Here is a 22,515-nt window from a genome sequence, read left to right as displayed (position 1 = left end):
TTATTCATGACTGCTTACACATGCTCCAGAATATTTATTCACCTGGGCGCCTTAACAAATATTCGAAGACAGCTTTGCCTTGGTTTATTTGTTCTTATAATAGTTACTTGATATTGGAGTTTTAGGATCTAGAAGAACTGGAGCTAAATACTACAAATACTAAATTTGCATAACTACAGGATAACACCAAAACATTGCTTAAAAAAAAAACATATACTGAATTTTGGTGTTATTTTTTATTATTGGCCTCTCGGTACTATAAAATAGAAAATTGCACACGACAAGATAAATGATTTTGTTTTTTTCTTCTTTTTTTTCTCTTTGTGAAACAAATTATTTACACAGTTGGTAGTTTGGGGTTAGTTTTTGAATAGGTTTTGCGAAGCGTTTTACATGAAAGCAAAAGTATTAAAAATTCAACACGCAGCTAAAAACTTCGCGTGCTGATGGCACATTTCATTTTCATTTAATTTCTCCAGCAACTGGGGAGTTGTTGATGCTTTTTTGTAAATATTATTTTTTTAATTATTTTTAATGTTTTTCTTTTTTTGCAATATATGCGAGCGCATGCATATGTAGCAAGCCCTAGATAATTGACGTGTGCTAACATGAAAAAAAAAAGAAAAAATTATCATTTTATAGTGCTACATTGGCACAATTCACTTATAAATAATAAATTAACCAAATAATTGCTTAGGCTTTTCATTTTCATATGTACAGAAATGTATGCATTTTTTTGTTTCGAATTTCATCTTGAGCCTTTTCTTTTTGTTGTTTAATTAGCGTATTATGCGTTCATTTCATTTTCTTTGTTTTCTTCTGCTTTTTTTTGCGTGATTGTGCACGTTTTTGGCGGAATTTTTTTTTTTTTATTTCTTTTATTTGTCTAGACGTGTGAACTATTTGCAATATATTTACCATATGTAGTTAACTTATATTGCTTTTTGTTGTTGTTGGTCGTTTTGCGGTCAGCGCTTTAATTATAATAGAGCACTCCTGCTATTTACATTAACGGGACTCATTTAGCAACTAATTAAGACTGACTCATATGCTAAGTATACTGGAGGAAGCTTAAGGGTTTATAGGTCAAAGTATCCATTTAACAGTTCCTTAACTTGGGAGTGCTGAGAATTTGTGAATTTTAGGAGTGAGCTGATAGAGTGAAGGAGTAGATACATAAGTATTAAATGAGGCTTTTGAACCGAAAAAGAATAATCAAATGTGTAGAATATCCTCTTTTATATTCTGCACTATCAGCAGCTTCCATTTAGTCATATAAGTGAACAATTGTATAATTAAGCAAAAAAGCAAGAGATAGAGATAGAGGTAGAGATAGACAAAGAGATATGGATAGAGATAGAGATAGAGATAGAAATAGAGATAGAGATAGAGGTACAGATAGACAAAGAGATATGGATAGAGATAGAGATAGTTATAGATACATATAGAGATATAATAGATATAGATAGATATATTGATGTAGACATCCATTTATGACATCTAACAACTAATTATCTAGATCAAATACATACATATATATGTAAAATATATTATTTAGTGATCTTTTCAAATATAGAATAAATATATTTGGCATATATGCATATATATCATTATTTATCACTGTCGCTATCAATTTATATTCACATATGCCGAAAGATCGACGAACCCATCAAAAAGCCCATGGCCCATAAATTTACGCTCCTCGCTTTGTTTGCACTCGCAGATACACTGACAGAAATGCAGTTGCTGTCGCTGTTGCTGTTGCAGTCACAAGTGCAGCAATTTCGCTTGATGCGCGTTTGCAACACGTTGCGAGCGACAACAAAGGCAATTCGAGTACAATTTATGTGCTCACAAGCTAAATGCATTACAGCAATTGCTACTGTCTGTTGCAGTTGTTGTTGTTGTTGTTCTTGTTGTTGTTGTTGTTGTTGCACTTGTACGTAGGCAAGACAAATATATTTACTTACGCACACCATAACGACACTTAAGCACACACACCTTCAGACCTACCTGACTGGGCCGCCTACCTGTCCCCCTTTTTGTGGCCATGGCATTCGTGACTGTGGCTGTGTGTGTGCGTGAACCAGCTGCGGTCGCCACTTCACCTGCCACAATTAAAACATTGTCACATCAGTTCACTTGTAGTTTAAGCTCTTAATGTATTTTAATAACAATTATTAAAGTTTTGTTTTTCAATTTTCCTCTCATTGCAGGTAAGCATCTTGACTAAGCCGTTCTCTTGCTATGTGTCTCTGCTTGGCGTAAGTCTCGCATTTCATCACTAAGCCAGTGTAAATGTTTTGATAAGGTCAGCCTAACTGTGTGATACACGTTCATGATGTAAAGTATGATCTGAAATTTTAAAGCCTGCTAAAGACCAGCGCATAATCCAGCTAGTATAATCACAAATTCAACTGGATCTGTTGTTACTCAACGTACCCAACCAGATTGCCTTATGAGAAAGAAGAAAGAAGCAAACTAGACTGGACATGTTTTATATATATCACAAATGCCCCCAATATGCCCCTTTGCATATGAAATAGCGCACACAGCAACTAGTTTCCGTCGCGTTGCTCTTTATCGCTCATTTCCTCTCCAGCCCCCAAGGTCGTTCAAGGCCTTTTGGGGGCTTTTGTTTGTTATTTGATTGTGTGGAACTCTTGTTAGTTTTTTTCTCTTTTTTTATTTATTAATACTTTTTATCGCTATTTGACGCTCTGCATAACAACTGTGCATGCATGCACTGGCATTTAAGTGTTGGCGCTAACGTTTTTCAGAGTATTTCGAACTAATTGGAAGCCTTTACTACGAATATGAAATCGAATAAACTCGATTCAATTTACATTTCTGTTTATATTTTACTGAAATGTGCTGAAAATAACAAATTTGAATGAAAAATAAAAATATAAAATAAAATAAAAGCAATTGCTTTAAATACCAAATCGAATTAGCAATAATTCAAGTTCGGCCTTGTGTGTACAATCAATACATAGTTTGATTGCTTTATCAACATTTTTCTCATTATGATATTTAATTGTGGCTTATAAAGAATTGTTTTGGAGTTTCTCTTTCTTTTTTTAATTTAATTTTTTTTTTATTTTTATCAAATTTTTTTTATATGCATATATTTTTATTGATTTTCTGATCAGAGAATTGTGATAAATTTTCCTTATCTTCTCTTCCAAATTGTTTCGAAATGTGTTTTATTGGCATTTTCCTGGCTAATGAACTTCACAAAGACATAATATTTGCACCGAAAATCAATAAAGCCGAATTATATATGTTTGCACTGGCTTTCGAGAAGTGCCAAATTTTGTGCAATACTTGTGGGCGGGTGGGGCCTCGCCCATGACGCATCACATTGACAAGACATTCATTATATTGCCCACAGCACACCTTACGCCTCTTTCGGAATGTTTTTTCTGCGCAAAAATTAGCCAAAGCACGAACTACACATACACATACGCACACAATATCAGATATGAGTCAGTCAAGCTAATTAATATTAAGTAGAAGTATTTACACAAACCTCATTTGTACCGAGTCGTATCTTTAGCAGTCGGCAGTTACTTTTTTATCATGAAAGTTGGTTTGTTATACCCATCGAAAGTGTGTGCGTGGGGTATGATGGGTTTTTTTTTTTAAGTGTCCTTAATGGACGTAAGGAAGTATGGCAATTTCTATACCTAATATCGTAATTGTAATATAAACTAAGAGAAAGTCTCTATTAGAGAATAACTTATAAGTTATTATTAATTGCTAAGCAATCTCTGTCTCTATAAATTCATCAATCATCGTATATTAGTAAGTAAGTAGTAAAATTTCACCAGAAATTAAGCTTAAATATAATTGTTTATTTCCTTCCCATTTCATATACTTTTACCAAAAACAAAAACATATTTTCATAATGCGGTTACACTTGAGACACTCTTGTTGTTGGCAAATTGTCTTGTTCTTCATGCTTGGTGTACCATCTGTTAATTAACTAGTCGCACTCGTTAAAGAAACAACAAACAAATATATATATACCTACTTTTCGGTAATTATATTATGAAGCATACAAATAATAATTTGTTTTGCTTTGCACAGCTGACGGCCATGGAATGCGCATAAAATTTCATATTTAAAAAAAAAAAAAAAAAAAAAAAAAAAAGATGGCAGAGCAAAAAAGAAAATGCGAATCTCTCGATATTTCGCTATCGCTGTCTTTGTGGGTGATCTATTTGCATGCTGACCCAAATATATACATATATCATCTATACATATATTGCGTATACGACGCGGTCGCCCCGACACGTTTCCGCATGCCGAGCGTAAGAATTTCTGACATTTACCGCCGCACGATTGAATCATTGGAAAAATAAGCCAAAGAGAGAGAGAGAGAGATGGAGAAGGAAAAACCAACTCGACTCTTCACATGGCTAACATATACGTATGAAAAGCGAAATATCGCATAAATAATTGCAATATTTACAATTTTTTTGCGCCAGCCTGGAAAATGCCACAACGGGGGGCATGGAAATTCCCATGAACTCGAAAAAAAACCTAAACAAAGAAAAGAAGACAGCGTAAATTAAGCTGAGTGTTTTTCACAGTAATATCTCAGGAATTTAATGGCATCAATATGATATGATATAAATATAAGAATAGTATAGATTGTAAATACCCTCAGAAGTATTGCAAATTCCGTAGTAGTAGCTCTGAGATAAGATACCATTAAAGCGAAAACTACGCTAAAATAATAGACTAAATTGTTTAGAACATTTATATAGCGGATATTATTGATTGTATCTATTAGAAAAATATTTGAACGTATAAAATTTACGACTGGCAGGAAAATAACTAGAAATTGTTCAAATCTTAAGTATTATGACTGAATTCAACTGATAATAATAATACCAATAAATACTTTAAGACTCGAGAAACGGAAATACTACTAATATTTGATTATATATTATATTATTATGATGATCATTTATACCAGAATCAACTATAGGTATATAGCATCACATCTTTATACAATTTCCTAGATCTGCCCTAATTTATAATTCCATCTCTCTACTGTTTCTGTAGATACCTCTTAAATTTTTATAATATCCATTTAATTGTCTTAAGTCTTTCATATGCTAAATAATCTAAAATAGTCACGATGACTAACTATATGCATTCCCCCTATAGTTCTCAACATGGAAATTGTTGTTTATTATATAGAGATACGCAGATCTTTATGAGACTACTGTAATCGGCCAAAGTACTATAGTTAGAGCATGATTCAGTTTGATTTTAAAGCTTTTCTCCTTTTGATTTCGCTGTGCATGATTTGGCTGTTGCGTTTCAGCCAAATCTAATCGATAGCGCCCAGAGTGTTGCTATCATAGACTCATAATAATGATTCAGCAAACAATCTATAATGTTTCTTTTTTTTCCATTTTGTTACTAATATCTATAGGTGCTAAAGGCGTGTGTCTGCAGAAATATGTTTGTGCCTGTTTTGACAGTATCTAAATTGAATTTATGGCACAGTGTGCACTCAAAAATCAATTAGTTAAAACGTAGGGTTCTTGTGAAATTAGATAAAGTGTGAAGAGTTGAAGCGAGAGCTAAAGCGAATTGAATACCCTTTAAATTATGATGAGGGTATAAGAGGCAGCGAAAGGGAAAACCTGTTGAAATCATCCTTTTAACTCTAACAGTGAGAAAATTCTCTACAGTTCCACATTTTCCTCATCGTCAATTTTGAGCTATTTATTCTTTACACCCATTTTCCAAAAAAATAAAAAAAAAAGAAAACACAAAACACACTCTACAGGTATTTACATACATGTCGCAATCCTTTACACCCCAGGCAACTTTTATTTCACAATTTATGACCATTGAACGGATTGCTCGAGAAGGAGCACAGAGTCAACAAATGGCTCAGACGAAGCGCACAAGCAGAGCGCATTAAATTGCAGACGTGCCTGCGCGTTTTTCAACTGCAATCGAAATGAAAATCAAAAGTAAAAAAAAAAAACGAACTGAAACAAATAAAAAGCAGTGAAAAATAAAAAAATAAAAATGAGAAAAAAGACGGGAAAGCAATTTATATTTCATGTCACGTACACACGACAACAGCGAGACAATAACGAAAACTTGCAAGAGTGCTTTAATAGAGAGTTAGTCGACTAACAAATACCCTGCTATTCAGTTGAGCTACAGTTGAGAACAGACTCTGCGTTGAAATGAGCTGTTATTGTTTATGGTTAACAGAATATTCATTATTATAATCGAAATTATCATATAATATTAATTATAGCATACATTAATTGTCATAGACTTCCTATAGATTTGGTATTTTATTATTGTGAATTTTATCATCATGATTAATCATTATTATTATTATTTGCATCGGCATTTAGATTAACATTTTTATAGTAGTCAATATAATAACAAATTCATATTCAATCATTCATAATGATTGCCATTTTTATTAGTCTATCATCAAGTCAATGGCCTTCAATATAAACACATTTATATAATATTAAAGTGATCGATATACTCCATGTACCCTTTTCAATGGGTATACACAAAGTGATATTAAAGCCCTCCATGACAGTTTGAAAAGAAAATCCTACAAACTACCCCAAGAGTCTGTTCACAACCTAATGCTCACCTCATACCCCATCAAGATTTGAAATTATAATTTGTTGCATGTATGCGAGGCATTGGTCAGCCGATTGAGCGCGTCTCCCGGCTCTCGGGGCGGATGCTTGTGCAACCTCGGTGTGAGCTCAGCTGTATCTACATGTATGTGCGACCTTTTTGGGCGTAATCTCAGGCGGAAATTACGTTTTTAATTTCAGATTTGCAGTCGCTTCAGCTCAGCGCTTAACTTTATCTAATTCTACTTCGATAAACTTATCGATTTTCTTCACCCACACAGGCACACACAGAAGCACATTTACATACATATGTGCTTGTGCTGGCATTGCGTGTTCAGTTTACAGTTATTGTTAGCTCTCTGGGCACACTCGCTTGTGGGCGTTCTACGCTCAACAATGAAAATTTTCAAAATGTCGCCGCAATTAAACCACAGCTCGCCCGCCCACACTTCAGCTCTCAGAGACCCACAGCGCGCCCACTCGGTCACGCAATATGCATTCTTTATTTAGCCCAGGACAATGGGCAATTATAGGAGCAACAGCAGCAGTTGGCTTCGATGTCAGCGTCAATGTTTATTAATAATATATAACGTAATTTCAGTGGAGAAATGTTTGCTTTAAGTTAACGCAATTGTGGGAGGGTATATTTACATAATAATAACTTGAAGCTAAAAACTCAAACAAGAGATAAGTTAACTAACTATTTATTTAAAATATATTGCAAATATTTTACATTTATTTTAAGCTTATGAAAGTAGAATTATTAGAAATTGCATATAAACATTGAATTCTTGGAAATGCAAACATATGGCTAAAGACTAGAAATTATATTTATGTTAATTTATTCAACTAAGTAGTCAACATTTAACAGCAGGACAGCCAGGGAGATAATGAGGCCTCGAACATGCCTGTTGCTTATCAATATATATCGATTAGTTCTGTTTGGGCCTAGAGCAAACTTACATTTAGTTTTGCGTGTAGGCCTTCATTATGTCACATAGATAACATTTAAACGGAGTGGCTTGATAGTACTTAGCTGATTTTCAACTTGAACCTCAATGTCGTTGTGTCTGTTTTTGAAAAAAAAAAAAAATAAAATAAAAAAAAAAAAACAACTAATAATTAATCAATCACTTATCGCCCCCACAAGCATACTATTTATTTTAATATTCGCTTGGAGCACGCAAAATGCTGATAACCTGACAGAAAACCTGCTCGGTACACTTTCATTATGCCACTGGCGATTACAATTGAGCCCGTATAAACAAAAAGCCGTACGCTTATCAGCCTAATACCTCCCATACTGAATGGATTGTGTTGACTGTGTTGTGGGGGCAAGCAACTAACTTATCAGCGAGAAATGTAAACAAAGCTGCAGAATCTAAAGTTCATACATTTCCCCACATTTAATTCATATAATGTCAACAAAATATTGAGTACGCTCAACTTTTGCTATCAATAATATATATCTATATATATTATTTATAAATGAATGTATATTCATATATTTTCTGTGTTGCAATTTCCGCGATTCAAGTTAAATAATCCGTACAGCTTTATCGAGCGCTGAGTACAAAGGGCTGGCCTTTTAGAGGTTTAACTAACAAATGAACATTACAACAAAGGAATCAACATATACATAAACTTTTTATTCTAAAAAAAAAAAATATAAATTTTAAGCGAATGTTAAAGTTCATTTAAATTTGATTATCAGTGCAAATTCTATCAGCTTGCTGTAAATTTATAATGCGATGTAATAACATTTTAAGCATATATACATAATCAAGTATGATATAATAACTAAAGATTTTCCAACAGTTTCTATTACTGAATTCAAATATTTTCTTATTACATTGTCGCTTGTTTATCATTTGCTTTGTCCTAAAACGCCATTTACATTCTGTTTGCTTTTGCTGGACATTATTTATTTGTTAGTTGATGCTTTGTTCCACCCCTTTAATGGTTTCCCTTTTTGGCCAAAAAACACATCCATTAGAACTAAACAAGACAAGTTTATTATGCGTCATTAATCAAGGCAGACAATAGATAAAGGATCTATATCAAAACTACTGCGAGCTGCCTTCGTTTGAGTATCTCTTATGAACAGGCATTGTGTTTTGATACTCTTTCGTCATGTCGAATAGAGTATATTGGTTTTTGTGTTCTAATTGGTTAACCAATTCAATATACAGATTTTTGTCGTATTTATGAATTTATTATGAGAATTTATTATTTCATATATGGAAAAATTTGTTTTACCCATAGCAATTATTTTGCAAGGCCTATTGGTATGCCGATGCTTTACATTTGTTTCAATACCTCCGCCATGACTACCTCCGCCAATAGACCATATAAATTCTATCTTCTGTTAACTACCGCCACAGGGAAACCGTTTATTTTTTTATTTTTTTCTAAAATTAATAAAATAAAATTGATAATAAATTTTCCATAGTTTTTAGTACCGTGAACGAGTGTAATGCAAACGTTTGCCATGGATTTTTTGCTTTCAACTTGTCTTGTTTGGTTTTTAATGAGTGTCTCGTGTTTTTCATTCGATGCGCCTCTCGCACTCATTATTGACACATATTCGCGTTTATGATATTTACTTGCAGCTACCCATTTGCCTCACTAGTTTATTGACCAGGGTCAACGGAAGCCGTCAGTTGCCTGTCGGTACACACACTGTTTGCTAAGAGGACGTCTTTGGGGGTAGGTCGTGGCATTGCGTCAGCGTCGGCGTCAACGTTGCGTATGAAAAGTAATGAAAATGCGCACCAGATTTGTTTATGGCCTTAGACTACTTAACACATTTATTTAGTCATTTTTAGTCTCTTTCTTTGTTTGTTGTTGTATTTAAGGCTTAGTCACTTGACGTTTACAATTAGCCAGCTCTGTAAATTGCATTAATTTCTTACATGATATTCATTCACTGCAGGTGTTTTTGTTTTTCTTTTTTTTTGGGGTTTTTTGAGCATTGTTTTTGTTGTCGCTTTCATGCCTTGCGATATTTGGCACAATGCCAAGTTACAAATGGTCTGTGTCACTGTGCCAAGTAAGCATGCCATAATAAGAACATAAAGAGACGGTAATGTTTTTGTAGAGTGCATCCTTAGTATACCCTGTAACAAAGGTGGAGACTTAAAGTTTTTATATTATAGAAAATGTAAATATACATACATATAATGAAAATCGCATTCAAGCATAGAAGTTTTGCTATCTGAGATTTTAATAAATGTGACTCATAGAGAGACAAAAATCATAAAGTAGTTCTATTAAGTTTAAACACAGAACAATAAAATAAAATATACAGATGGAAAATCAAATATTATTTCAAATTGATCTCTTAACGTCTATTCCGCCAACTCAACCCTAAATACCCATTATCCTTTATACCCTGTAAAATTCAAATCAATTTTAAGGAAACGTAACACAAATTATCCATTAGCATGAGAAATGTTCATTTGGATTGTCATGCATCGATTTTTAGATTGTCCTTGTCCTTTCCAGTAAATAACCAAGATCAAACTCGGTTCGATAAATATGTCTATTCTCAAACGTATCGAATTGGTATTCCATATTTTGGTTACTCCCTTTTTCAATTTAGCAATCGAAATTACGTTTGCAGCTGTGTTGTGTGGGCCTAGTGGGAGCCACGTCATAAATCTGGCAAATAGCATAAATTTAACGTCTGACGTTGACAACTTTGATGATGACGTTGTCTGACGTGTGGCAATCTCTGTCTGGTATTGTTTATCTACTTGTCCGACTATCTGCCTATCTGTGGTTAACGGCACATCCATCCGATGTACACACATTTATATATACTATATGTATAGCTGTTGCCTTAGCTGATTGCAAATTGTTGTAATTTTCACATCAGCAACTGCGCGATTTCGCGTCGTGTTTATTTATTTTGATTAGTATGCCATAAAACCAAATGCTTATCGATTATATTGTTTGTGGCATAGACGGGGGAATTTTGTAAGTAGATGATGTTGGTAGTACTCGCTAAACAATGTCTAACAAGATTCTCTCTCTCTCTCTCGATGGCGCTTAGCTCATCGCCAATTCTAAATATTATAGCCTCACAAAGCATATCATTGTTTATTTTATAAAGTATATTTCACAACGAAATCTTTTCTATCATTGAGAAAATGATATGGAAATAAATGAAGCATTAGTGGCTATTCAAGATTAACTGTGCGAATATTCTGTTTACATTAAAACGATTATTAATATATTGTTTATTATTAGTAATCTAATCCATTTGAATATCGCTTTGAATTTCCAAAAAAGAATATTGCAATACTTATAACAGAAATATTTAATATGTTAATAACTGTAACTGAAAATTATAACTTAAAAATCATGAATAAATTAATTAAAATACATATAAAATGGAAATTTGCATAAAAAATATAAGAATATTAAAAAAAAATATATATATATACAATAAACATATACTATATGTAAATAAAAAAGTATTAACAAATTTTTAAAACTAAAAGTGTATAAAATATGTAAAATTTGACCATTTGTATATATGTACGTATACTTAGAAAGCAAACATTTAATAATTATCAATTAGTCATCATTAGAAGCACTTCTCAATTAATTTCAATGTGACTGTTATATAATTAGGATTTTTCTATAAATACAATGCGCAAAGCTTTTCCACTTGTTCATTCACTTCATTTACTCGTTTGCCAATAATTTTTCTGAATTGGTTTTCAACGCATTTCCACTTGCTTTCCTTGGTTTTCCCATATATGAATGATGTCATCACACATTTTCGCGTCCGTTTCTATGTTTTCTCTCCAGAAATAATGTCGTTTATCGCACAAAAAAAAAAATAAATATAAAAAAGTTGCGTCTGACATTTGACAGTGAAACACTTTCATTTTAGTTGCCGTAGTTGTTGTTCTCTTGGTGTTGCCTGTCAGCGCTGTCGGCGTCAACGCCAGCGTCACAGTCGACGTCGCCGCTTGCTTGATAAGTTGAAATAGTTGTTGTTCTTGTTGCTATATGCCCCCGGGGGCGGCATAAACGGAACCTCATTTATAACATAGTATTTTGATAAGAACCTAAAAGTGCTTAGTTTAGTTTTACTACTCGACGCGACAGCACATATTTATGAAATATAAATATGAATACAATTAATAAATAAATAATATAAAACTAATATAACTAAAAAACATATGTAAATATAAGAAAAAATACTGATACTATAACAAATATACAGACTTGAATCCTAGTCAAGTAAATGAATCTTGTGCTCTAAACTTTGCGAAAAGCCTGAGTTGTCAGTTATTGTTATTTTTTGATATAATGACTAAGTAAGTTTTATTTAACTAGTAAAGCGAAATATGTTTAGAACGATTATTTATAAAAGACTCTCAGGTTGGTAGGTGCTTAAGGCTCAATATCACAGTTCAATTTGTAATATCAAATGAACTTTAAAATTGATACAGATATATATGTAGTTTCTAACATCTGTGTGTGAGCCAAATTTAATAGATTAGTTAAATATAATTATTGAACCAGTGAGACTTCTCATATAGTTTCAAGTTAAGGTAGTGAAGTCCGGCGCTCAATGTTCAATATTTTAACAATTTGCAGAGCTCTTGATACGTATTGATAATTAATTTCTGATGAGCGTCGGCATAGCATGATGAAGCTAATGCGCAATGAGACTAAAGTAAACATCTGAAAAATATAGAAAAAACGGCAAACACAAATCCAAAATCTATTAAGTCAACTGTGAGTCTTAAATTAAAGTGCTAAGTGCTGTGCTCATGCTAATCAATCAACAAAATATTTCGAGTAGATTCAAAATATACAAAATTAGTGTTTATAAATTTTTTGAATATTTTTTCTGAGACATAAAGTCTATAATGCTTATAATTGTAGCTTGTATAAAGTTTGCAAACTTAATATATACATATATGTGTTGTAATTGTATTGTATGTGTTGTTATATATTTTATTCTATTATTATATTTGTAATAATAATATAGAGTACATTTTATTATATTTACCTTTACTATTACGTTAATTTCCTATCATATATGGTTATATTTTAATTATATTAGTCCTCATTATATTTAGCTTAATCAGTATTTGTAAATGTCTAGTTCATCCAGCTTTGGTAGCACGCTTAAGTCGACTCATTTACCATTAACATAACATTTAACTATCTATTCATTTTACGTGTTTGTAAGCTCAAACAAAAATTACTTGGTTTATGGCCTATCACATAATACTCTGATCCACGCCGCACAACGAGGTGCATTTGTGGCCCCAGAGCTACAACAACTTCTCCTGCTGCTCCTCCTCCCACTCCGCCACCTTTTCACTTCTCTCTTCGCCCATCAAGCACTGCACATTTTTCATGATTTCGGCTCCTCGGGGCATTTGTTGCGCAATTTGTGCAGGCACTTGGTACCTACTAAAGTAGGTCAGGCCGAGGGGGTATACACGTATACACATATACATTTATATACATACATTTGAGTAAAAGATATTTGTGTGTGAAGTGATGACAGTAATTTACAAGGATCTTTCTTTGCTTGTCTTGCAGGCCAACTGCTGTGCAGTCTCCACCCACTTGTGAGCCGCTGATAATGCGGGTAAGTTGACACAATTAAACGCACTCTTAGAGCTCTTTTCCCCAGATATGGCAGTGGCATTCATTAAGAGTGTACCTCATTAACACTTCACCCACAGACGACGAACAGGTGACATACCGAACAGCTAGCGAGTAAAAGTGTTCCGGGATACCCTGTAAGAGGGTCTTTCTGAACTGTTAAATGAACTATTTAACATTATAATTATTTTTATTAGTTAATTCATTTATTATAATATAGAAATGGAAGAATATATTGGCAAACGAAACCTTAAGTGCTGGGCTTTAAAAATGTTCAAATAGGAAAATTTCTGTCTTATCAGAAGACGAAATTTGTCAAAGAGAACCAACAAAATGTTACTTCAAATATTTAAAAAAAAAAAAATTTTAAATAATAAAGATATTTGAACAACATGTGTTATGGATTGGCGATATTCAGGAGAAAAATATAAAATATAAAAATATGAACATACCCCACATTAATTTACAATCATATGAATTGTAAGTACTCAGCAAACTAATTCCAACTTTTAACACCTTTGGAAGTACAGGGTATGAACGTGGCAAAAGCTCAAATTAAGTTTGTGCTCTTAATGACTTGAAGGTGTTTAGAGTGTGTGACTGAGTGGGTGAGAGTGCGAGCGGTGTGTAAAGGATGGCCATAAAGCGAAAGATATCAAACTACCAACATGTGATGCTGGGAGTTGCCAGCAGTGAAGGTCACCTAGTCGGCAGGACTATGCTATGAAAACCTAATAAATGTGCTGCTGCACTTAACGGCCGAGCATGGCAGTAAAAGTTTTCCATTTAGTTGGAAGAGAAGTCCCAAAAGTTACTCCACTCTTAAAGGTCAAAAGTGCAAGCAAATCTAAATCAGGTGAAATCAAAATCACTTAGTAGTAGTTGCAAGACGTCGTAGTTCCCTCGCCTCGTATGATTTCCTTTTGCACACTCAAAGTCGAATCCATTAACGCTTGGCTTTGTCAAGGTCAATGTCTTTCTAGATGTCTGTATGACTCAGCGTCTCTAAGATAGCTCTGTTGTCGTTCTCTCTCTTTCTCTCTCTCTCGCTCTGCACAATAGAGAAATCACTCAAGCATCCATTATTATTATTTTTTTCTTTCAATCAAGACACGTTATGGCCTCTTTTGAACTCTCAGTACGTGTCGTTGCGGCCAAGTTGAGCGTTTTATGTAAGTCGAGCCGAATAATCAGCTCTTTACAGAGCTTAGCTCAGTGCTTGCAGCGTAATGTAAAACGTATCGCAAAGCTACTTAGTGGTATACATAATATTGGCTTACCATCTGGATGAATATTGGCAAACCCTCTCACCTTTTATTCGTATGTTTAGCTTAAAGCAATCGCAAAGCAAATAGATTGCAATTTAAAAAGATTTTATCTAAATTAATTAAAAAACTAAAAATTAATTTTCAATTAAATGAATGCAAAGTATTTTATATTTTCGCTAATTATATAGTTTTATAAATTACAATTTTCTTATTTTCTGATTAATTCATATTCAATAAATTGAAAAAGCTTTCTAAAACTATGGCATTTCAAAGCAAACTCAATTTTTCAAAATTAGTAAACGTTAAAGTTTTAAGAAACTTTTACAAACTATTCGTTATCTCTTTGAGCTGTTTCTCAAGCAAAGCTTAATTTCCGCTGTATCCTCTGCTTCATATATTTTTTATTTTGCAAGTTTCGACTGTTGCTCTGTGCAGTTTGTTCACTATATGAACAGCAACAACACTAAAAAGTTCTTATCTTTTTTGCTTCCGTGCTTATCTTTATGAGCACTCAACCGACACTCGTTCGGCTCCGACCTCCAGACTGACATATGCGAGCATCTGCCCCGGCAAAGAATGCCCGATGTGTGTTGTGTTTTACACATCATTAGCACTCAAATACTTCTTTTTTTCGAGTGCCTAAATGAAAGGGGCCAAAAGGGGGCAGCCCGAAAAAAAAAAAAAAAACATTTCATCGAGCATTAAGCGAGATGCCAAGCGAATGCAAATCATTCGAACATGTGTGCAGCAGCTGCAGCCAACGAATGGGTGGCCAAAAAAGTGGGTATACAATGCACGAGCTCCTCAATAAAACAGTTGTCGCATGGGTGGATCGAGAAGTTGTTGCATGAGAACAGGCAGGAAACCTAAAATATAAAACAGAATAAAAAAAACAATGATTTTTATCTCTAGAATTCCAAATTTATGGTTTAAAACTTATGTTGTAAAAAATGTATATTACTTATTACTTAAAAGAATTTGCAAAAAAAAACAAAAGACTATATCTTTTTATATAAAACCTAATGCGCTTACACACACCACAGCTAATGATTCCAATATGTGACACTCTATCAACTTGCTCAGATCAACTGTTTGGCGGCCCCTCGCTCATCCACATGACCAACATCATTCGGGCTATGAACTCATTTATCACTTTGTCGTTGCTTTAATCGAACCGCCGGATCTCCGACAACAAGCAGATACTTTTGTATAGAGTTAGAAAAAGACAGAGAGAGAGAGAAAGGGATGTGTGTCAATTTCAGCATGTGAGGAGGGGGAGGCAGTTAAATAAGCATCAGATAATTCAATCAGTCTATTTGGCACAATCAGCAAATGAATATGTCTCGCTCAGTTAACAGATATTGTGTGAGAACTTGACCGTGACACGGCGCCCACGATCAAGCCAAAATGACATAGGTAAAAGCTGAAAACAAAGCAAGGCAACACAGTGCCAGGTGGAATGCATCTACTCATCGCTCAGATATTATATAATATCTGCAATATCATTACACAAATTGAACAATTGCATTTCTGTTGAAATTGACAAGTCAGAGTTCAATGTCAACAATGACAACAACACAGAGCTAGATTGTTGAATAGTACAGTAAGACAGTCTATTAGCAGTTGTTGTGATCATCAATCAGCGGCTTACAGTGAACGATCGATCGCATAAGAACGTAGTTGGTAATAATAAATATTTCAATACTATAAATTCTGTTTTCTAGTATAAAAGTTATACTATAATTTTATGAATTTTTATAAATAAATATAAATAAAGTACTTCTAGATAAATTCTAATTAAATCTCCCTTCTATATCATCAGCTTTTTCCCTAATTATTATTTTTAAAATAGAATTTTCTATTATCTATTAATTTTTTTATTCTATTAATCTGCTAATTTGTTATTTGATATTTATCTTTATAGAGTTTATATATTTGTTCTATGTAATCATGTAATCAGCTTTTTACAATTTATATTTTATATATACATTTTTTTATACAATCTGTAAATCCCCTTTTCTGTAGCTGATACTGTATTGCATATATAAAAGTCTTTATTCACCTATTCTGTATATTCAGTTTTATTTTATCATCTGATCTTATCCTCAGCATGTTTTTCCCCTCTATAAATATCCTTTATCTCATTTCTATTTTATTCATGTTGGTTTACTTTCTTTCTACCGACTCAGTTTGTATTTATGTTTGTATCTCAAGTTTTGTTTCACAATATTGTTGACGCTGTAATTAAACCCGGATCTTGTTATTTTTTATTTTAGTGGGCGTATTGCAATATATTTGCAAGCTATACATAGTTTTGAAATACCCACCCAAATCTCTCTTGATTCGCGCGATTCGCTTCAACAGTTTTTCGTTTACAGTTCAGCTGTCATCAGCCGGCGTGCGTTGATGCTTTGTTGACCGAGATGCAGATATATATGTATATATATATATATATTATGTGTACAATAAATATTTGTGCAGTCTGTGGTATGTTTAGCAATGAATTTGAATGTTGTTTCAGTGTGAGTGCGCGCACTCTTCTCTTTCCTACATCTGTTTTGCTGTTATTTTCTGCTGCTGCGTCATTGTTAATAATAATAAACGGGATGATGGTGATGATGATGCGGCAAGGTAAAGGTCAACAAAGTAAATTTGTGAACACTCGTTAATTGACTTCTGCACCAAAAAGGTCTTAGACACTGATTGGAACTGATTAGTGAAGACAGACTATCAATTCCTTAGTGCAAATGCACTCAATATATCATTTCAATTGTCAACTAAGTGCAAATAAAATAAGCTCCCATATCACTGTATTTTGTGTGTAGATCTTATTAAAAAACCATGAGTATATGGGTTATTAAAACTCTCTAATTTATCAACTAGGCTTTAGCTACACACGCACACACACACACGCAGAGACCTTTTGCAATCAGCAAGGGAAAAGCTAAAGGACACAATAACACAACATTGTGCACTTGCCTTGAAGTTGTTCGTTTTAACAGGCACACCCACAAATGAGTGTGCAAGCACTTAAAAGAACCAAAGGGATTAACGACTGGTATACCTACAAAAAAAAACTAAAATGATGTAAGAGAGCCTAGCACATATATAATATCTATGTATTAAACGGAGAGAAATCTGTTTATTTATTTACAAAAAAAAAAAAACAATATTTTTGGGCACTTCAAGTAGTCGTTAATCAATGAATATACCCAATTATTGTTTTACAACTCTTCAGGCTATTTTCAGCATAAAGTTGCAGTCAATGAAGTTACCCAGTCGGTCATTTAGTTCATATGGTCACTTTTCTCGGCAAGTTTCCTTGGCCGCTGACCACACTAGGTTTTGCTCCCTAAGCTTTTTCACTTTACGGTCTCTGTAATTCCGTAAAGGTTTATTTTGGGTGCGGTCACATGTGCTTGGTGAAGTCCAACAGCCCACCCGAAGCGTGCAAAAAAAAACACAACAAGCGCTGCAAGAGATTTTTGGGCTGCTATTGCATATACATATATATATTTTATGACGGGGTGTGTGCACTCGAGACCCAATCTCTTCATTTCGTTATTTTTTGCCTGTGGCAATAACTGGGTTAATGGGTTTCGGTTATGATTGGTCTGGCAATGTTTATCCAACTGATTGGGGCATATTCAGCTAATGGATATAATGGACGTAATTGGCTCGCAACGGATTTGTTTGTTGCTCATCGCAAATTTGGTCAGGTTAAAGCGAGGACTTCAAGTGGATTGAAGAGAGAAATAAGAGAGCCCTGAAAGTAACTGGAGCGCCCTTCTTATTTATCCACTATGAATTGAATAATATTAACATAACTTTTTAAGTATTTCAGAATTTAGAGTTCGTAAATTGAAAGTCTTGAAAAGCGACATAATCATAAATGAAAATATTCGTATATATATGGAATATTCAATGATTCTATAATAAGTATATTGACAATTAGACAAGATTTAAAACAAAAATTTATAAGAAATTAAAGAATTTGAAATCAAATTTATTTGCATTAACTCAACTTATATTTATTGAAAAATTTCAAATTTCATTAAAGTCTTAAGCCCTCTGGAGAGCGCTTCTATAAACTTTGATTTTAAAAATCTTAACCTTATCCTTTCTGAATCACACATCTATTCACATATTGATCTGAAAATTTAAAATATAATGCTTTCTGTTTCTGTTTCATTGGCAATTTGTAATTATGTATACATTTATATAAAAGCGAACATGCACTGAAAGAAAAACCACATCTTTTCTGTACACATCTTTTTCTTTATTTATAATCTATTTTCAATCAACTGGGTTTTTTACGTGCCTTTTTATTGTTCTCTTCTCAAATCAACTTTGCTTTAATTGTTTATTGAGATTAGTTGCCAAAGCAAAAAGGCACGCAGCTCAATTAAAAAAGAAAAATGAAAATAAAACAACAGCGTCAACAGCATTGTCTTGGTTCTTAGAATTGATCAGAGAGTGCTATATATAAAATTAGTCAGCAGCCGAAAAAATGTCGCAAATGGCAAACTCACAAAAGATATCAACGTAGGCGTCTAGCAGATGATGTTGGTGCATGTTTGTCTTTTTCCTCTGTTTGTTATTATAATTATTTTACTTATTTTTGCTGATTATGCCCGTTCGGGAAATTAAAGAGTATATTGGTTTTCTGCAATAGCCATCTATTGAAGATATATATTTTGAAAATACCTATATATATATACAAATATAAATATAATAGGTTGAGCACTTCTGTTTACTGCATTATTTATACTTTATGGTGTCCTAAAGTGAAGCAACGAGTCGCACATTAACATTAGCTTTCATAGTATATTTCAAAAATTAATATTGAATCACACTTAATTGAAATCAATTTTATACTGAATTCTGATGGATTGTGATTTATGAAACCTCAAAATCTCAACTTTAGGAATGTCTTATCAAGCTCAGGTTAAGGTTTGTTGGCAGTCGCAACCGGATCTAATATTTTTTTGTTATCAGTGCGCTTGACTTTAATATTGTATATGCGGAGAATTAGAAATGTGCCTCTTGGGGGCGTAGAAAATAAAATAATAAAAAAAAAAAAAATAAATAAATAAATAGTTTAAAAAAATACTATATATGAATGTTTTTCAGCTAAATCTCTAAAAATGTTAAATGATTTTAGCGATTAAGAATGGCAAACCACAATATTCTTAATTCTATTCTTTGCCAGCAAGCATAAAATCGCCAGCAATTGTGACGCTGATGATAATGCGTCATCGATTTGCTAAAGCCGACAACAAATAAAAAAAACATTTGTATAATAACTTCAGAAAGCACGCGAAATATAGCCAAGTCCAAATAGGACGCATCATGAGGTAATCTTGGCACGATTCCCTCGCTATCTCTCGCCCTCATTCTCTGTGCTGTCTCTACTTATGGTATCTTGCGTGTTGGCCCTTTTAATTACTAAAGTGCTGCAGCTTAATTTATGCGATGAATTTTACTCACCTTATTGCGTTTTGATTGACGTCTATTCTAGCGTTACGATTAGGCGCCTCGAAAACTTCTTTTTAATGACAACGAAATTGATGACAGTTATAATTGAATGGAATTGGCCGGGATGAATGACCTAAAGATGCTCTGTAATAGAATATGATGTGATGAAATTATGACATAGGCTGTTTCTGTGAGATATGAAATGGCCAGAAGTGAAAGCAGACTATGCAGTCCTTAAGAGAACATAAGAACAGAAGTAACTGTCTATGCCATCTATTAATTGTATTTATTAATGTACTTAAGTTAGTTAGCATATAGACATTTAGCCTTTTCAAGCATATTGAATCCTAAGCAGTTTCATGAGGCAATCCGATTTAAGTATATCTGTTCGTATGTCTATCTGTATACGTGACTGTCTCTTCGTCTGTTTGCTTAACATAGTCGTAGAAGAACTACAGAAGATCATTTATGTTATGCCTATATGTATTGAGCAGTATTAATTTGCTATTTATATTTAAGTAAAACAAGTTAGAATGCTTGCAGCAGCAGAGAGTGCTCCCATTAGTCACTTAAAGCTCGAATACGAGGACCTCTACCTGGCACCGGGCTCAACATTTGAGTGCGACTTAGTGTTTGAATGGAAGCAGCATATGCAGTATTTCTTCAGTCGCCCAGGCCTGGTAGGGTCAGTCGTGCAGTGCAGTGAAGTGTGTTCAGCTCAGCTAAGCCTTAAAGATTTAGAGAAAATATTTAGAGCAAATACTCAGAGGAAATACTTTTTCTCCATTATTATAGTTATTCGTAAAAATACATATTTTGTTAATTTCGATAATAATTTCGATAAATATAAAACAGGTATACTCTTCAATTTATAATTGAAGAATTATTTAGTACCCAACGAAGGTTAATGAAATTATCATTTTTATTAAGGCATTTATCTAATTGAGTAAGATTCGATGTATTTGGTCCACCCTTTCCGAATTTGCATAGTCTACCATTCATTTCGTTTTCAAGAAGCGCTTCCTCTATACTCTAGTGAGTTCTGGGAAATAAAAATGTATTTTTAACTTAATTGTAAATTGCCATTTTGCATGACCACCGTCAGAGACATTATTCGACCGATTCGAATACTTTGACAGACAATGCAAACAGAATAAGTAGGTAGTTAAAGATTTTTCTGTTCAATTTTCATCCATTATACATATATATCTATATATACATTATATATCTATTGAAATTACACACACATTTCCTCCAATTGGGTTGTAAGTTGCACAGACGAAAATATAGAAAATGTCATTGATTTTTCATACCGATTTTCCTTTGGCTATTCTTCCAGGTGGACGCGTAGTATGACTTCAAGGCCCAAGCCATGCACAAATTGTAAACATGGCTGTCAAGTAGCACAACACATCAATTGAGAGGAAACTAAAAATACTAAAAACTACTACACTATAAGAGAACAATAATATCAAAGCCAACCACAACAGATTGCGAAAAGGGTAAATTTTTGAGTCTACGGAACAACAGAGCAGCTGCTAGAGTCAAAGTTAAATAGCTCAAAACACCTGTTTGAGGCGGTGCTTGGCGACCGCCCAAAGCCGATTTGGTTTCACATTTTTGGGACTAGGTGGCAACGCCGCAACGCAACGGCTTGTAGGCAAGGAAATTGATGACACTACTTGGGCCTAGCGCCCCTGGCATGGCCTTTATGATGAAAAAGAAAAAGTACAAGTTCAATGTGGAAGTCCAGCTGCAAGATCTGGTCGAGGTGGCTCTGGTCAATGAGGTGCTCTTTGCCAAGATACGGCTACTGGACGGTGGCTCCTTCCAGGAGTACAGCAGTCGGTGAGTTGTCCTTTATTACTGTCGATAAAAAAGCATAGATCTATCGATATCGTTATCGCTTTGATTTCGACAATATTGATTCTATAAGTATTGAAGCCAGTCAAGGTTTGGCAGGTTTGTAAATTTAAGTTACTAATAATGAAAACTATTGAAACAAAATTACTGAAAGGGAACTTAAAGCATTTAAAGAATGATCGAAAAACATTATAATAGTTTTTATAAATTATAAATAAATAAATTTTCTTTAGTTTTACAATACAATATTGCATTTCTTGTTTTAAATTTATTAACATTCATATAACCAGCGAGGAGGTCCGCAATCATCGCGTTGAATGGAATCGCAGCTTTGAGTTTCCCTGCAAGATGAGCGCAAATGCCTCCACAGGCGTCCTAGATCCCTGCCATTTGCGCATCTCGATCCGTAAGGAAATGAAGGGCGGTCGCAGCTATTACAAGCTCGGCTTTATCGATCTAAATCTGGCGGAGTTCGCCGGCGCCGGTCTGACATCACGTCGTTTTCTGCTCGAGGGATACGATGCACGCCATCGACTGGATAACTCAATGCTGAGAGTTAGCATCAAAATGCATATGCTAAGCGGGGATATACTCTTCAAGGCGTAAGTGAACTATCT

General features: G+C 33.8%; 1 protein-coding gene and 2 long non-coding RNA genes across 18 annotated transcripts in view; 1 reads left to right on the top strand and 2 right to left on the bottom strand.

Annotated features, from left to right (window-relative positions):
- Positions 1 to 22,515, top strand: part of LOC108610986 (early estrogen-induced gene 1 protein) — a 53,456-nt gene that overhangs the window by 20,905 nt on the left and 10,036 nt on the right. For 10 of the 16 annotated variants that reach the window (XM_089465249.1, XM_018003404.2, XM_089465259.1 and 7 more), the window contains exons 3-5: positions 13,224 to 13,272; positions 21,375 to 21,883; positions 22,189 to 22,500. In XM_089465249.1, coding sequence (XP_089321375.1) covers positions 21,708 to 21,883; positions 22,189 to 22,500 — 488 coding nt within the window. In that variant the 5' untranslated portion in view covers positions 13,224 to 13,272; positions 21,375 to 21,707. Of the gene's footprint in view, positions 1 to 11,726; positions 11,981 to 13,223; positions 13,273 to 21,374; positions 21,884 to 22,188; positions 22,501 to 22,515 lie in introns of those variants that run through there. The other 6 variants (XM_089465257.1, XM_089465254.1, XM_089465256.1 and 3 more) reach the window with 2 other exon arrangements.
- Positions 8,586 to 11,479, bottom strand: LOC149269864 (uncharacterized). The gene is made up of 2 exons (XR_016269373.1): positions 11,344 to 11,479; positions 8,586 to 9,763 (listed from the first exon to the last, which is right to left on the bottom strand). It is a non-coding gene; the product is annotated as an uncharacterized LOC149269864 (long non-coding RNA).
- LOC149269863 (uncharacterized) lies at positions 14,696 to 21,490 on the bottom strand. The gene is made up of 3 exons (XR_016269372.1): positions 21,349 to 21,490; positions 20,048 to 20,179; positions 14,696 to 15,423 (listed from the first exon to the last, which is right to left on the bottom strand). It is a non-coding gene; the product is annotated as an uncharacterized LOC149269863 (long non-coding RNA).

This window comes from Drosophila arizonae, chromosome 3 (assembly GCF_054131065.1).
Source record: "Drosophila arizonae isolate 15081-1271.41 chromosome 3, UAZ_ARI_1.0, whole genome shotgun sequence".
NCBI classification, from domain to species: Eukaryota; Metazoa; Arthropoda; class Insecta; order Diptera; family Drosophilidae; genus Drosophila; species Drosophila arizonae.
Note: the sequence above shows the minus strand (reverse complement) of the source record. Positions and strands in the feature narration are given on the sequence as shown.